The following is a 16420-nucleotide window of genomic DNA, read 5'->3' as shown; positions in this document are numbered from 1 at the left end:
ATGCGGACTAATTTCTGTTCGTTTTAAGTTTTAACGTCGTTCCTAACTTTCAGTCAAAAAAAACTTGTTTTTTTTTATTTAATAAATACACTGAGTTGGGCCAAAACGCCTCGTTCACTTGATTGGCTTTTGCAAATTTTTATCTGCAAAAACGACCGGTGGATGGAATCTACTAGAGGTGTCTTTATTACTTCTGAATTCTTTTTGAAAAAAAAGCATACTATGCTTATTTTTATGATCAGAGCGATGTATACAGACACGATATATGATAATTATTCTTGTTTTGGGTTCGACGATATATGTAATTGGTTAAGAAAAATGCTAATCTAATATTAAAATATTTGAATGTTTTCGCGCTGGTTTCAAATATTCAAATTACCAATCCAAATTGTATCATCAAACTATGGAAAGATTGGATCCTCTCTTGCATTAGTTTCCAAGTGTACTTGGAAGCTTTTCAGGTATTTCTGATGTTCTCTCGGAATCGGCTAAGACTGTCTCAAAAATGTCTATTGTCGTTCCTATCCATGTCTCCTGGTCAACTTCGGTCCATTTTATCAATCCTCACGGACAGTTAAACTTTAGTTTTAGAAAATTTTGACGATTTCCAAAGTTTAAGTCTCTATAAGCTTCAGTATTTGTATTATCAACCGTAAGTACAATCAACCCACTCAACAAACTTCACATTCTAATAAGTCTTCTTCACTTTCTTCATTGAAATGCAGGTGTTTTATCTTTCACTGATGATTAAGCTTTGAACAGTATGGGTTACAAGAAATATTCCCCGTTAGTTGACCTTAGGCGGCTTAGTGATGGCAGTAGATTGTGGGTAAGGGCCTTAAATTTTAAGGGTCTTAAATTAATGGAATATAGGTGTTTTATCTTTCACTGATGATTAAGCTTTAAACAGTATGGGATACAGGAAATATTTCTCGTTAGGCAGCCTTAGGTGGCTTAGTAATGGCAGTAGATTGTGGGCAAGGGCCTTAAATTTTAAGGGTCCTAAATTAATGGAATGTAAGTGTTAAATCTTTTATTGACGATTGAGCTTTGAAATGCATGGGATACACGAATTATTCCCCAGTGAGTCGGCCTCAGGCCGACTCACTTAACGCTATGAAGAGTGTGTGGTGGCAATGACAGCAGATTGTGGGTAAGGGTATTAAATTGTAGGGTAATTCTTTTGTCCCCGTGTTTATACCTATGAGGTACATTAGAACTTGAATCTAAACTGAATATCAATTTGTTGGAAGAAGAATAAAGAAATCAATTTGTTCGTAGAACTTCTTCTACTAGAAGTCGAAGAACAGAACTATCGCCCAAGAATCACAGAGACCTGAAACCAATCTCAGGTAACAAGGAATTCAGGATAACATCCTGATGGACAGAATAGGACCTGTTTGATTAGTTTTTAAATGTAAAAAAAAGGGGGGAAGGTGGACCAAGAGCGGTGAATCTGGACATGCATCCAAGAGAGCTATTAAGGCCGTACCCATCAGTTCCTTTTCATTTGTCCTGTTTTTTTCTTTTTTCATACATATACACGTTTGTTGCGTTTTTTTAGCTTGTGTCTGCCCTTCTTTCTATGACTACTGGACATCCGAGATGTACGCGGAGGGGATTAGTGGTTTCTACACAGAACTATTTCCCCCGCTAAAGGCAACTTTCAGGATTATTTCATAATTTACTTTCGTTTTCATATAATTTGTGATTTTGACGACACACTCCCTGAAATCAAATACGTAACCAACAGTTAGCAACAACTAGCATTATTCATTTTTTCTTCATTAGTTTTTTTTTTCATTCTTTAAGATAAAACTATTATCAATAAACACTTAGTAATAAAACAAAATTATTTTATCATTTTATAAATAAACTAAAATTGTAAATTAATCAAAAGCTCTAAACTTTTGCTCTCATAGCAAGGCTTTTTTTCTAACTATGTCTTTGGAATTAAAATCTGGTCTTACTGTTTTTCCTAACTTGTGTTAGACCGTATCCTAATAGTTTCCAGCACATGCCTATGAGTGGCAGAACCGACAGTTAGCAACAACTAGCATTATTCATTTTTTCTTCATTAGTTTTTTTTTCATTCTTTAAGATGAAATAACGATCAATCATTAATTTATAAAAAAGATATAATTATTAAGTAAAGTAATTATATATAAAAATATATAATCAAGCTAATATAAATAAATAAAGTTAAATAGTAGTAAAAGTAATTCAATTTAAATAGAAAAATATACAATTTTATAAATAAAAAGGTATATTTATTTTACGAGATTTGTGTTTCTATTTATAAGTTTATTTTTTATTTGGAAATACAGCTTTTGGACGTACTCTGCTATACTAATAGCGCATTACTTTTCAGCACATCCCGATTTATGCTGCATACCTTTATGATGCGGTTCTTCTGTATGCCAAGGCTTTGGATGTCTTATTTAAACAATTAGAAGAGAGTACCAAGAGACCAGTGACAGACGAAGAGTATATCGAGCTAGCAAAAAATGGCACCCTTATCACCAATCAAATCATACAGCTTGGAAAATACCAAAGTAAGAATCTTTGTTGTTATTCGTGTCTATCGAAAGGGGAGCGTTCTCTCCGTGATCTTTGGAGGCACCAATACTTCCCAACTTTTTTTGTTGGAAAAATAAGTAAAAAAGAGATAAAAATCTAGATGCTTAGTCTTTGTATATTCTTCTTTTTAGAATTCGACTTCCCCTTGTTGAAAGTTATACTCCCCTAAATCTGTGTCGTATCCCATTGTTTATTCTAGTAGTTCTTCTTATTTATCAAAGTAGATGGCATTACAAGAGGTATTATTGACCCACAAAACCACCATTGTAAAATTTTCTGATGAATGCTAAAGAACGAAACAGGTGATTTTTAGTATATAGTTCAATGGCTTGTTTTCGAGTATGGAATTAGAATATAGAAGAACGAAGTAAAAATCTACTTGTTCGATCAAAGTAGAAGAGCCGCCAGCGACCGACTAAGTCGCCATCGTTACGTTTCCTGGTTATGCAGGGCTGAAGAAATGAAACACAACTATATTCCTAACTATGCTTATATATACCTTACATTTTTATACAATTTCACCTATACACAAATTGTATACACTTTTGCAACTTTTAATCTAATATATTGGATTTTTACTTTGTGTAGGCTATGTAAAAGGTGTTCTTGGAGACAAGGAACCCGTGCACTAATATTAAACCATTTTGAGTTTATGAAGATTTCCCAGTTATTCTGAAATGGTAGGTATGAACCCTTACTGTGCAAGTTCCTGATTTTCCGTTTTAAGCAGGATACGTAAAAGATATTTTAGAGGTAAGGAACCCCCTTCCACTTGATATTCTTAAGAATATCAGCCCTGGTATAATGAACGGCTGTCTTAGAGCTTTCTAGCTATAAAATTGTATTTGACTTTATGTTTGTATATCTATTTTATTGTTTTTGCTTAACTAAACATGAAGAAACAAACAAATTGTATATTATCAAATGAAATATATTTTGTAAACTACATGATACAAGTTTTTGCTTCTTTCAGTCTAAATTCTTGTCATTATCATGCAGGAATATGCAAATGCCGCAATACTATTTTAGTAGGCTTGGAGCACTCTCCACTCCTATAATACCAAGACATTCTGGCTCTTTACGCGATCTTTTAACTGTGAAGTTGAACATGGTAATGCACGTCTAATAGCAGAGGGACTCAGGTCCGATATTTAACCAGATTTAAAAATTAAGAGTTGGGGAAAATGACATGGTCAAAGATATTGTCATTTTCAGGCTGGTCCAAAGCTAAACTTTTATCAGCGATAGAGTTACCAATAATCTGTTTCATTTACAATAAGCGATTAAGCCCCGCCGAAGATTTGCCATGTCCGTGATAAAAATCACACTGGTGAATTCACTCACAGTCAAAAATATACAATAAACAAAACCATACCTGGAAACCCTGGGATTAGGGTTGAAACAGCCTGACATTAGCCCTTCTTCCGTAAGGAATGGTGACCCTCAAGGTGCATAAGGACAAAAGACTGACATGTCCTTTGCTGTGTTGGCCTTAGGTTGCTGCGCTGCGATGAGTGAAACAGTTTTCACTAACGAACTGTAAGTAAGATCGGCTCGGGCCAATAGCAATCGAAACTTTTAAAGAAGGAATCGATTATATCGTTTTAATAATAGTGAATCGGTTTAATCGATTCTAGTAGTCAATCGGTCTAAAAGTATAAGAAAAACTATATATTCAGCTTCCCAGTTGCAGTAATGCTGCACGGTGGTGTATTCGCCACCGAATTAATCTCTCATCTCTCCTCATTTAGATTAAACCTGAACAAGGATGCTATGGGCTGGTACCTCTCTTTTTATTGCAGAAAAATTTCTCTGGCATTTGTTTTAAAGCTTCATTTAACTAAACTGATTTGCTTCGTATTTAATAAAATTATAGACAGTTATGTATAAATGCGCATCAGCTATTATGAAGAAGGAGCCGCGGGTCATTGTGTAGGATAGAGGGGCTGATGCATCATATGTTCCATTCTAATGCCCAAATATCCGACTGTCTCTAATTCTTCAGATAAATATATAATGAGTTTTGGGAGGAGGAGGGGGAATCGATATCTAGTAATGAAATCGATACATAATCCCTTGATTCCGAGGAATATTTTTCGTCTACGCCTTTATTATTGGTGCTGGGGAGGGGGAGGGTGTTTGTGCCCCTCTCTTTGCGAGAATTGTTTTCTATGTTGGATAAATTATTACATTCACATGCTTATCGTCACAGAGGTGGAAAAGATTAAGCGGGGCATCTTGAGCCTCGCCAGGAAATTTATGTGGGGTGGGAGGTTTAAATGATAACATTTTTCTTTTCAGTGTATTTAAACATATGTGTAAAATTTATTTAAACATCAGAGAATCCTATTATAGAGGTTGCGACAGCTTCAGCCGCATAGAAGATCAAAAGTCACGCAGAATTTCCATTAATATGAACGATAATAGTATTAATCAAAACTTATTCAACAAAACTACTGTTCATTGAAATTTGTGGCTAAAACTTGAAATTTTATCCGAAATTTTAATTGCAATCCAACATGTCAATTCTTAAGCTCTAGAGCTGAAAAAGCGCAACGCTACCAACCAATCTACAGTTATTGATACATACAATTTAACATGAAGAATTCTTTTTTTTTTGGGGGGGGGGGTAGCCGATATTATATCTTGGTTAGGTCCGGACATAATATGAAAAACCATTAGAAATTTAACAAGAAAAAAAATGAGTCTTCAACTGAAAGTAAGGAGCAATATTAAGATTCAAAACGAACAGAACTTGTTCCGTGTTTACGGGGGCTGCACCCTCCTCAACCTTTTCCTCTTTATGCTACAGTTTGACTTTTTTCCCCCCAATTCTTTAAGAACGACTGCTGAAATACAAAAGGCTGTTGAATTCGAATAATAAATTGTATTAAAGCACTGAATAACTTTATCGTAACGAGTGAAATGTGAAGGAAGGGGAAGTTCCCCTCAAACATGGAATACTCTCTGTTCGTTTTAAGTTTTAATATTTTTCCTTCCTGTCAGTTTAAAAAAACAAAAACAAAAAAAAACTTGTTATTTATTTATTTATTTATTTAATCGTTAGCAGTAGTGAACTCGGTACGTCGAATCACTTTTCTTCTCCCTCTTTCAAATTTGTGTATTTTCTGTCATGTAGTCTGTTTTTTCTCTAGGAGCAGTTATGTTGGACAAGTGGTTATATCTAACCATGGGAAAACCGATTTAAATGGCGATTACTAAGTCTAGACCACTTTTTTAGTAATAAAAGAAATCACGCCACGAAAAAGCATCATTTACAACCATTTTGTTCTTGGAAACTACATTTCAGCTCAAAAGAGTCAAATTGACGCGGGCCAAAAATTCTTAGATATTCAATCTGTTCAAAACTGGCTTAAAACTCCCCTATTTACTTTCTTCTTATTCACCTGCAACATTATGACATGTGGTGGCACTTTTTGCTCTTTAGCGCAGAACTGAAATCTATTCTAAATCAGAGGTCTGCATTGACTATGATTTCACAGCTCAGTTTGAGATGCTTGCTAATAGTCGGGTGTAGCTGTAGGGAATTGTCCCCCCCCCCCCCTCGATAAAAATGTTTTATGAACCATCCATTCAAAACAGTTGAATTATGAAGGAATTTCAGCGGGCAGTAAAGCCATCTTTTGGCTTTGTATATAGTTTTTGAATAATCTTCTTGTATTCGAATTATAAAAGTTAGCAAAAACTAAGTGAAAAAGCTGAGTTTTTTATTTATAAGTAAAGAACGATTAAAATCTAAAACTTACAAAATCTACCCAACATTAAACATTGGCTGTCGCTCCCTCAATCGCTCGTAAAGGATAATGTGACATGCTTTGTCTTTTGTTGAAAAGGTCATACTAGAAAACAAACACATATTCCTTTTAAACTTTGTGGGAGGTGGAGGGAGTGACACCTTTTCCTGATTTTTTTTTATATTTATTTTCGTTTAAGTTTTGATCAATCTTTGCATTGACTTTGTTTTGGAAGTTTAATTTGAGAACCTAGAGTCAGATGTAAAATAAAGTTAAAATTTGTCAAAGTTTAAAAACGGGTACAGATCGAAAAATGCGCCAAAATTTTTGATATTCCAATAAATATTGGAGACTATCCCATACACAATGACGCATCAGCCTTCCTTCCGCAAAATATTTACCAATTTGACTGCAGTGTTTACTTTTATTTATTTCTTTTTCTTGGTTGCTATACCTCATTTCGTAAATATATTAAAAAAAACAAGTTTTTTTCAACTGAAAGTAAAGAGCAACATTAAAGTTTAAAAAGAACAGAAATTATTCCGTATATGAGGGGGGCTGTCCCCTTCTCATTCCCTTGCTCTTTACGCCACACGACCCTAGTGTTTCGGGAGTCGTTCTTATAGAATTGCGAGAAATAGGCAAACTTTAGCGTAAAGAGCGAGGGATTGAGAAGGGGACAGCCCTCTAGTATACGGAATAATTTCTGTTTGTTTTAATTTTTAATTTGGCTCCTTACTTTCAGTTAAAAAAAGACTTGTCTTTTTATTTAATTCCTGATCGTTTTCAGATCATGCAAGGAGATCCCCTTCCGTTGAAAATTCCCCCTGGAAAATTACCTCCCATGGAAAATCCCCCCTTCCTGAGAAATGTCAGTATATTTGCCAATAACAAATACTAACTGTAAACAATAGGCGAATTGCATAACTTACAGGCCTTTTCCCAGGGGCTGTGGGGGGTCATACGAACCACAGAGGCATAGTTATTCAACCTCTCAACTATGCTGAACCAAATGGTTATCTCAAAGTTTTGATTCTGTGTCTGAAGGGGAAATGGGCGTGGGAGGGGGACTAGAACTTTTAATTTCCGTATCCATCAATTTGTCTAAAAGAAACAGAGAAAAAAATACAAAACTTTAGACCCCCACAAAGGAGCTTGAAACCTCTACAGTAAGGTTCTCTTATATACTGAATCTGATTGTATGATTGCCATGAACATCGCTTGACTTTTTAGGGTTTTTTTTTCCAACTTTCTTGAAAATCAAGCAAATTTTCTCAGGATTAGCTTTTGATAGTTAACAATAAACTTAATGAATTTTTTATTATTTGGAATCAGGGTGAAAAGCCAATTGATGCATTAATTGTTATCAGATTTTTCATTACCACGAACTTTTGATATAATATAATAGAGGATCAACGCTCAGCATTTAATATTGAAAACTTTTGCAGAGGAGAAACCCACCTCAGCACGCCTTTTAGAAAGGTTTACACGTGCAGTTTTAGCTTAAGGTGAATTTGGAGTGACAATGTTTGTCAATAATAAATAAACTTAGCAAACATTCAAAGTTGGATAATTTTGATTTATAAAGCGAAGGAATGAACTGAAGTGAAGTAAATGCACAGGTCTAATATTATACTAGGCGGTAGAAGACTCCAAGAAATATATAATTTGTATTGTGTGTAATTTGATATATTTGGCACTGAACACTTTAAATATTGTTTTATCAAAACCTTTGCCAGATTTGACTGGCCAGATTTTCCATCAGAATTCTTACACCTTTTAACACAAAAATACTTCACCATTTTAGCGTAATTGAACACTTCAAATTTCAAAGCAGAAAGCGCAAGCTTTTCGTAACAATCGCCTTGAAACCTCCTGGCCTTTTAAGAAAAGCGCATCGGCGCATAAAAAATAACGTGATCGGCAATTTGTGTTATGTATAAACTCTTCGGCTCATTTTCATCATCATTTTTTTATAGGTGTTACAGATGTCGAAATCGTTATTGACAAAAACGGTGATTCAGAAGGGAATTACACGGTGTTGGCGTATCAACCGAGAGGCTATGTTTCAAAAAATGAAAAATTTAGATGTAATTTTATTCTTGACCGTGTCGGATTTTTCGTTACCAATCGAACAGAAAACATCAATGAAACCCAGGCTATGCCGGTGAGTTTAAATGTTTAGGCATTAGTGGCATGAGAATTACGTTTTTTTTAGAAAAACAATCCGCCCTGATATTTTTCGTCTTATGTCAGAATTAAGTACAATTTTTATTTCATGTTCTTTAATCTTTTCCTCTCTTCAAAATGGTTGAGTCTTCAAGGATATTACTTCATGAATAACGGGGAGATAGGGGGGGGGGGCACATTTTCTGTAATGAAATGATTCAATTTTAGTTAAAATCCCTTTCCGAGCACCCTTCCATAATTTGTTTTTTATAACCATGGGCTGTGGATTATTAGTGCAGCGTCAAATAATGCTTTATGTAAATTTCTTCGTCTTTTAAAGACTTTGTTCGTCTTCGTCTTTTAAAGACGTTTAAAGACTTTTAAAGACTTTGCCTGTCTATTAACCCCAGTGAATAATATAATATTCGCTGACTCTAAACCATTATCCAGGGACTTTGCGTAGTGGCGGAGTTTGTGAACATTAAAATAACTTTTTCCGTTTTTTTTTCAAATAATTTGCATTTCCGAATTTGTCTTGTATTTTTCGAGGGTCAGCATTGCTGTTTTTGAAAATCATTACCCATTATGGTAGGCTTAACAATGTGGAATCTCTTTACTTGTGTGTTCATCGTATTCATTTGACTGCCAGTCTGGGCGTAGGATTCTTATAGTTCTCCATAAAATATTAAAGCCCGCGGGATGACAGGCACAAAAAAAAGCGTATACCAGTAGAGAGGGGTCAGGAGGTCGTGACATGACCACGTGGTTTATGGTTTTCTCAGTGAGAATGAAAAAACAGGAATTTTCTCACTTGAAAAAACATGAATTTTGTCACATTTATGTCTGTTTTTATGGTTTTTGTCAGTTATAATTTTAAAAACAGGAACTTTCTCAAATTTTTGTATGTTTTTATGGTTTTTGTCATTGAGAATTTTAAAAAACAGGAATTTTCTCAGTGTGAAAACCATAAACCACGTGGTGCTGTCACGAGTCAGAACACCTGTGCTGTCGACCTCAATTCACCTATCGTGAATCAATAATTCCACTTAGAAACAACAAATTAATTTTCCCTTTCTTGACAGATCAATCAATCAATGACATCATCTGTCAGACTTTAAAAATTTTCGCCTAGAAACATTTCTCCAGGAATAGATCCAAAATCATTAATGTCTTTGCCTCGGGAACAGTTCTACTGGTCGAACTCCAAAGGATATTAATAACCCCAGGCCATGGAAACAATTAGGCAAGAAACATCTTAGCGAGGACGTGTGTTAGCGCGCGAAAAGGTTTCCAAATAATTTGAAATGCATTGACGCAGAGATGCCAATAACAAAGGAACACGCTGAATTTGCGTTTAGGGATTATTTGGGCGAAACCGTTTTAGACAGGTTATGGAACTATTTCGGTGAAACAGATAGAGACATTTTAAAAGAAGATTTTTGAAGAGATTTTGGAGGAGGTTTTGAGTGTGGTCGTTATAATACACAAGTTTCATTTGAACAGTGTTGTGAGGTCCTCTAACCCAACCCCAAAGGGTTCCAATCCTCCTACCCCAACCCCGAAGGAAGCCCCCGGTCCTCAAAGCCCCCAAACTCCCAAAGGGCCACCGGCGCCCCCAAAGACCCACCCAGACCCCCAAAGGCCATCCCCAGGCCCCCAGGCTCCCAACTGTCCCCCCCGGACCCCCAAAGACCATCCCTGTGCTCCAAAGGCCCTCCCTGTGCCCCCAAAGGCCCTCCTCCGGTCCCCAAAGACCCATCGAGCTCCCAAAGGACCAACGGGGTCCCAAAGGCCCTCCACCGGCCCCCAACGACCCCAAACGCCCACCCCGGGTCCTCAAAGGCCCCCCGGGCTCCCAAAGGACCAACGGGGGCACAAAGGCCCACCACCGGTCCCCAAATGTCCCTCTGGCACCAAAAGGCCCTCCCTGAGACCCAAAGGCCATCCTACGGTCCCCAAAGGCCCATCGAGCTCCCAAAGGACCAACGGGGTCCCAAAGGCCCTCCAACGGTCCCCAAAGGTCCCCCCGGCCCTCAAAGACCCTCCCGGCGCCCCACAGGCCTACCCCGCCCCCCCCAGGCCCTCCCCAGACGCCCCCAGCCCATACCCCGGGCCGCCCAGGGCCCCCCGAGCTCCCCAAGGCCCACCGCCCCACCAGGGACACAAAGACCCGCAACGGCTCTGCCCGTGCACCCGTCTTTCGGTGATGTGTGTTGTCTGAAACCTATGATTTGGGATGTGTAGTTTGCTACTTCAGGCTTTTCTGAGCTAAGGTTTCCTAGTATTTCCTAGGTGAATGTTGTCTGAAACCAATAGTTTGGGATGAGTAGTTTGCTATTTCAGGCATTTATGAGCTAGGTTTCTTAGCCTTTCGTTGATGTGTGTTGAGTGAAACTTATGATTTGGGGTATGTAGTTTGTTATTTTTGACTTTTCTGAGTTGGATTTCTTAGTCTTTCATAGGTGTGTGGTGTCTGAAACCTATGATTTGGGATGTGTAGTTTGCTATTTTCGACTTTTCTGAGCTGGATTTCTTAGCCTTTCATAGGTATGCGTTGTCAGAAAATTATGATTTTGGATGTATAGTTTGCTATTTCAGGCTTTTCTGAGCTAAGGTTTTCTAGTATTTCGTAGTTGAATGTTGTCTGAAACCAATAGTTTGTGATGAGTAGTTTGCTATTTTTGACTTTTCTGAGCTAGTTTTCTTAGTCTTTCGTTGATGTGTGTTGACTGAAACCGATGATTTGGGGTATGTAGTTTGCTATTTTTGACATTTCTGAGCTGGATTTCTTAGTCTTTCATAGGCGTGTGTTCTAGAAACCTATGATTTGGGATGGGTGGATTGCTACTTTTGACTTTTCTGAGCTGGATTTCTTAGACTTTCATAGGTGTTTGTTGTCTGAAACCTATATTTTGGGGTGGGTGGAGTGCTACTTTTGACCTTTCTGAGCTGGATTTCTTAGCCTTTCATAGGTGTTTGTTGTCTGAAACCTATGATTTGGGATATGTAATTTGCTATTTCCGACTTTTCTGAGCTAGGTTTCTTAGCCGTTCATAGGTGTGTGATGTCTGAAACCTATGATTTGGGATGTGTGAGTTGCTATTTCTGACTTTTCATAAAAGGATTTCTTAGTCTTTCGTAGGTGTGAGATATCTGAAACCTATGATGTGGGGGTGTGTGGGTTGATATTTTTTGACTTTTCTGAGTTAGATTTCTTAGCCTTTCATAGGTGTGTCCTTTCAGAAAATTATGATTTGGGAGGTATAGTTTGCTTTTTGGACTTTTCAGAGCTAAGGAGTTTTAGTCACTCATAGGTGTTTGTTGTCTGAAACTTCGAGTTTGGGATGAGTAATTGGCTATTTCAGACTTTTCTGATCTAAGGTTTCTTAGTATTTCGTAGGTGAATGCTGTCTGAAACCTATAATTCGGGATATGTAAATTACTATTTCGGGCTTTTCTGAGTTAGATTTCTTAGTATTTCGTAAGTGAATGCTGTCTGAAACTTATGATTTGGGATATGTAAATTACTATTTCGGGCTTTTCTGAGTTGGATTTCTTAGTCTTTCATAGGTGTGTGATGTCTGAAACCTATGATTTGGGATGTGTGGGTTGCTATTTTTTGACTTTTCTGAGCAGGATTTCTTAGCCATTAGTAGGTGTGTGTTGACTGAAACCTATGATATGGGATGGTTAATTTGCTATTTCTGACTTTTCTGAGCTGGATTTCTTAGCCTTTCATAGGTGTGTCCTTTCAGAAAGTTATGATTTGGGAGGTATAGTTTGCTTTTTGGACTTTTCATAGCTAGGATTCTTAGTCACTCATAGGTGTTTGTTGTCTGAAACTTCGAGTTTGGGATGAGTAGTTGGCTATTTCAGACTTTTCTGAGCTAAGGTTTCTTAGTATTTCGTAGGTGAATGCTGTCTGAAACTTATGATTTGGGATATGTAAATTACTATTTCGGGCTTTTCTGAGTTGAATTTCTTAGTCTTTCATAGGTGTGTGATGTCTGAAACCTATGATTTGGGATGTGTAGTTTGCTATTTTCGACTTTTCTGAGCTAGGTTTCTTAGCCTTTCATAGGTATGTGTTGTCAGAAAATTATGATTTTGGATCGTGTAGTTTGAGATTTCAGTCTTTTCTGAGCTAAGGTTTTCTAGTATTTCGTAGGTGAATGTTGTCTGAAACCTATAGTTTGGGATGAGTAGTTTGCTATTTTCGACTTTTCTGAGCTATGTTTCTTAGTCTTTCGTTAGTGTGTGCTGACTGAAACCTATGATTTGAGATACGTAGTTTGCTATTTTTGACTTTTCTGAGCTGGATTTATTAGCCTTTCCTAGGTGTGTGTTGACTGAAACCTATGATTGGGATGAGTGGTTTGCTATTTTTGTCCTTTCTGAGCTAGATTTATTAGCAATTCATAGGTGTGTATTGTCTGAAACTTATGATTTGGGATGTGTAGTTTGCTATTTGAACTTTTCAGAGCTATGATTATTATTCCGTCATAGTAGTTTGTTGTCTGAAACTTCTAGTTTGGGATGAGTAGTTTAGATATTTCAGGCTTTTCTGAGATAAGTTTTCTTAGTATTTCATAGGTGAATGATGTCTGAAACCTATGATTTGGGATATGTAAATTACTATTTCGGGCTTTTCTGAGTGGGATTTCTTAGTCTTTCATAGATGTGTGTTGTCTGAAACCTATGATTTGGGATGGGTGGATTGCTACTTTTGACTTTTCTGAGCTGAATTTCATAGCCTTTCATAGGTGTTTGTTGTCTGAAACCTATAGTTTGGGATGACTAGTTTGCTATTTTTGACTTTTCAGAGCTAGATTTCTTAGCCGTTCTTAGGTGAGTGTTGTCTGAACCCTAGGATTTGGGATATGTAAATTACTATTTCGGGCTTTTCTAAGCTAGATTTCTTAGCCTTTCATAGGTATGTGTTGTCTGAAACCTATGATTTGGGATGTGTGGGTTGCTATTTTTTTGACTTTTCAGAGCTGGATTTCTTAGCCGATCATAGGTGAGTGCTGTCTGAAACTTGTGATTTGAGATGGTTAATTTGCTATTTCAAGCTTTTATTAGCTAGGTTTCATAGCCTTTCATAGGTGTGTGTTGTCAGAAAATTACGATTTGGGATGTGTAGTTTGCTATTTGAACTTTTCAGAGCTAGGATTCTTAGTCCATCATTGGTGTTTGTTGTCTGAAACCAATAGTTTGGGATGACTAGTTTGCTATTTCAGGCTTGTTCATTTTGAATTTCTGTCATGAAATGCAAGAGTTGGAAAATTAGGGTCTTAGTCCACCAGCTCAGTATTGGGGTCCCAGTCCACCAGCCTGAATGGTGGAAATTCACTAGCTCAGAATTGGGGTCTTAGTCCACCAGCCTGAATGGTGGAAATACACTAGCTCAATATTGGGGTCTCAGTCCACCAGCCTGAATGGTGGACATTCACTAGCTCAGAATTGGGATCTTAGTCCACCAGCCCGAATGGTTGAAATTCACTATCTCAGAATTTGGGTCTTAGTCCACCAGACTGAATGTTTGAAATTCACATTAGACGACACAAAAACTTACACACACACACACAGTAAAACCAACACACACACAAACACTTACACACACACTACGACAATTACACACACACACACAAAAACTTACACACACACACACACAAACTAACACAAGAACACTAAAAAATAAAAGCAAACAAAAACTAAAAATCACACAAAAACTTACACACACACACACACACAAAACACACACACACACACACAAACACTAAAACTAACACACACACACAAAAACATACACACACACAAACACAAACACACACACACACACACGCACACAAAAACAAACACATGAAAACAAAAAAAAAAACAAACACACATTCACAAAAACTTACACACACACACACACACACACACACACAAAAATTACACACACACAAAATAAAACTTAAACACACAAGAAAATACTCACACAAAAAAAAAATAACACACAAACACACACACACACACACAAACTTACACAAGCACAAGAAAACTTAAATACAAAAAAAAACTTACATTCACACAAAAACTTACACACACACACAAAACTTACACACACAAACACACGAAAACACACACACACACACTTAAAAACTTACACACACACAAAAACTTACACACACACACACACACACACACAAAACTTACAGATTAACACAAAAAAACACACACACACACACACTCACAAAAACTTACACACACACACACACACATACACAAAAATTACAAACACACACACGCCAAAACTTACACACACACAAAAACTTACACATGCACAATAAAACATACACACACACACATGAAAACTCACACACACATGACAAAACTCACTCAAACAAACTATAAAAAAATATATAAAACACAAAATACAAAAAAAAAAATAAAAAAAAAAAAAACAAAAACACACAAAAAAACAAACTAAAGTACACACTCACACTATAAATTACAATAACACACAAAATTTAAATCACACAAAAAACTCACAAACACACACACACACAAGAAATAATACACACACACACACACACACACACACACACACAAAACTACAAACAGCACACAAAAAAAACTCACACACAAAAGCACACAAAATTACACACACACACACACACACACAAAACTTAAACACACAACCACTAAAAAAAAAAAAAAAACACAAAAAAATAAATAAAAACACAAAAACACACACACATACACACACACACACACAAAGTAAAAAATACACACACACACAAAAACTTAAAAAAAAACACAATTAAAAACATACACACACACACACACACACACACACACAAACTAAAAAACAAACACAAAAAAAACTTAACAAAACAATATAAATAAAATAAACAAAAAAAAATACACACACACACACACACACAAACACACACACAAACAATAACACAATCAAACACAAACTTACAATCACACAAAAACTTAGACACACACACACTAAAACTTACACACACACGTCAAAACTTACACACACATGAGCTTAGACACACAAAAACTTACACACACACACACACAAAAAAAATTACACCCACACACAAAAACTTACACACACACACAAACACAAAAACTTACTCAAAGACAAACAAACTAAAACCCACACAAAAAATTTAACCAAAACGCACACTCATACACACACACACACAAAAACTTACACACACACACTAACAACTAAGATACATCAAAAACTTAAAACAACGAGAGAAAAAATCAAATCCCACACAAACTTACACACACGCGCACCCAAATACACACACACACACACGAAAACTTATTCACCCACACTAAAAATCCCATATAAAAGTTAAATTGTCTTAATTTTTAAAATTTCATTTTGAATTTCTATCGTGAAATGCAAGAGTTGGATTATTTCAGTAGTGACTTGCTGTGCTTTACCTTCTCACAGTTACATTCTCTTGATTTTTTGAAGTTCATTTTGAATTTCTGTCATGAAATGCAAGAGTTGGACAATTGGGGTCTTAGTCCACCAGCTCAGTATTGGGGACCCAGTCCACCACCCTGAATGGTGGAAATTCACTAGCTCAGAATTTGGGTCATAGTCCACCAACCTGAATGGTGGAAATCCACTAGCTCAATATTGGGGTCTCAGCCCACCAGCCTGAATGGTGGAAATTCACTAGCTCAGAATTAGGGTCATAGTCCACCAGCCTGAATGGTGGAAATTCATTAGCTCAGAATTGGGGTCTTAGCCCACCAGCCTGAATGGTTGAAATTCACATTAGATGAGGTTACGTGCGCACACACACACACAGAGAGAGACGACTAACACACAGAGACAACACAAACACAAAGAGACGACATATAACCTTTTCCGGTGAGTCTGGTTAGGTTAG

The 16420-nt window shown here is 36.8% G+C and overlaps 1 protein-coding gene across 1 annotated transcript in view; it reads left to right on the top strand.

Annotated features, from left to right (window-relative positions):
- LOC148954418 (receptor-type guanylate cyclase Gyc76C-like) overlaps positions 1 to 16420 on the top strand; it is a 269197-nt gene that overhangs the window by 150486 nt on the left and 102291 nt on the right. The window contains exons 7-8 of the mRNA XM_089086478.1: positions 2372 to 2555; positions 8315 to 8502. Coding sequence (XP_088942604.1) covers positions 2372 to 2555; positions 8315 to 8502 — 372 coding nt within the window. The remainder of the gene's footprint in view (positions 1 to 2371; positions 2556 to 8314; positions 8503 to 16420) is intronic.

The sequence above is a fragment of the Artemia sp. Qi Xiang Cuo genome, chromosome 3 (genome assembly GCF_049724085.1).
Source record: "Artemia sp. Qi Xiang Cuo chromosome 3, ASM4972408v1, whole genome shotgun sequence".
Taxonomy (NCBI): Eukaryota; Metazoa; Arthropoda; class Branchiopoda; order Anostraca; family Artemiidae; genus Artemia; species Artemia sp. Qi Xiang Cuo.
The sequence above is the reverse complement of the archived record's forward strand: the minus strand, read 5'-3'. Positions and strand labels throughout refer to the sequence as shown.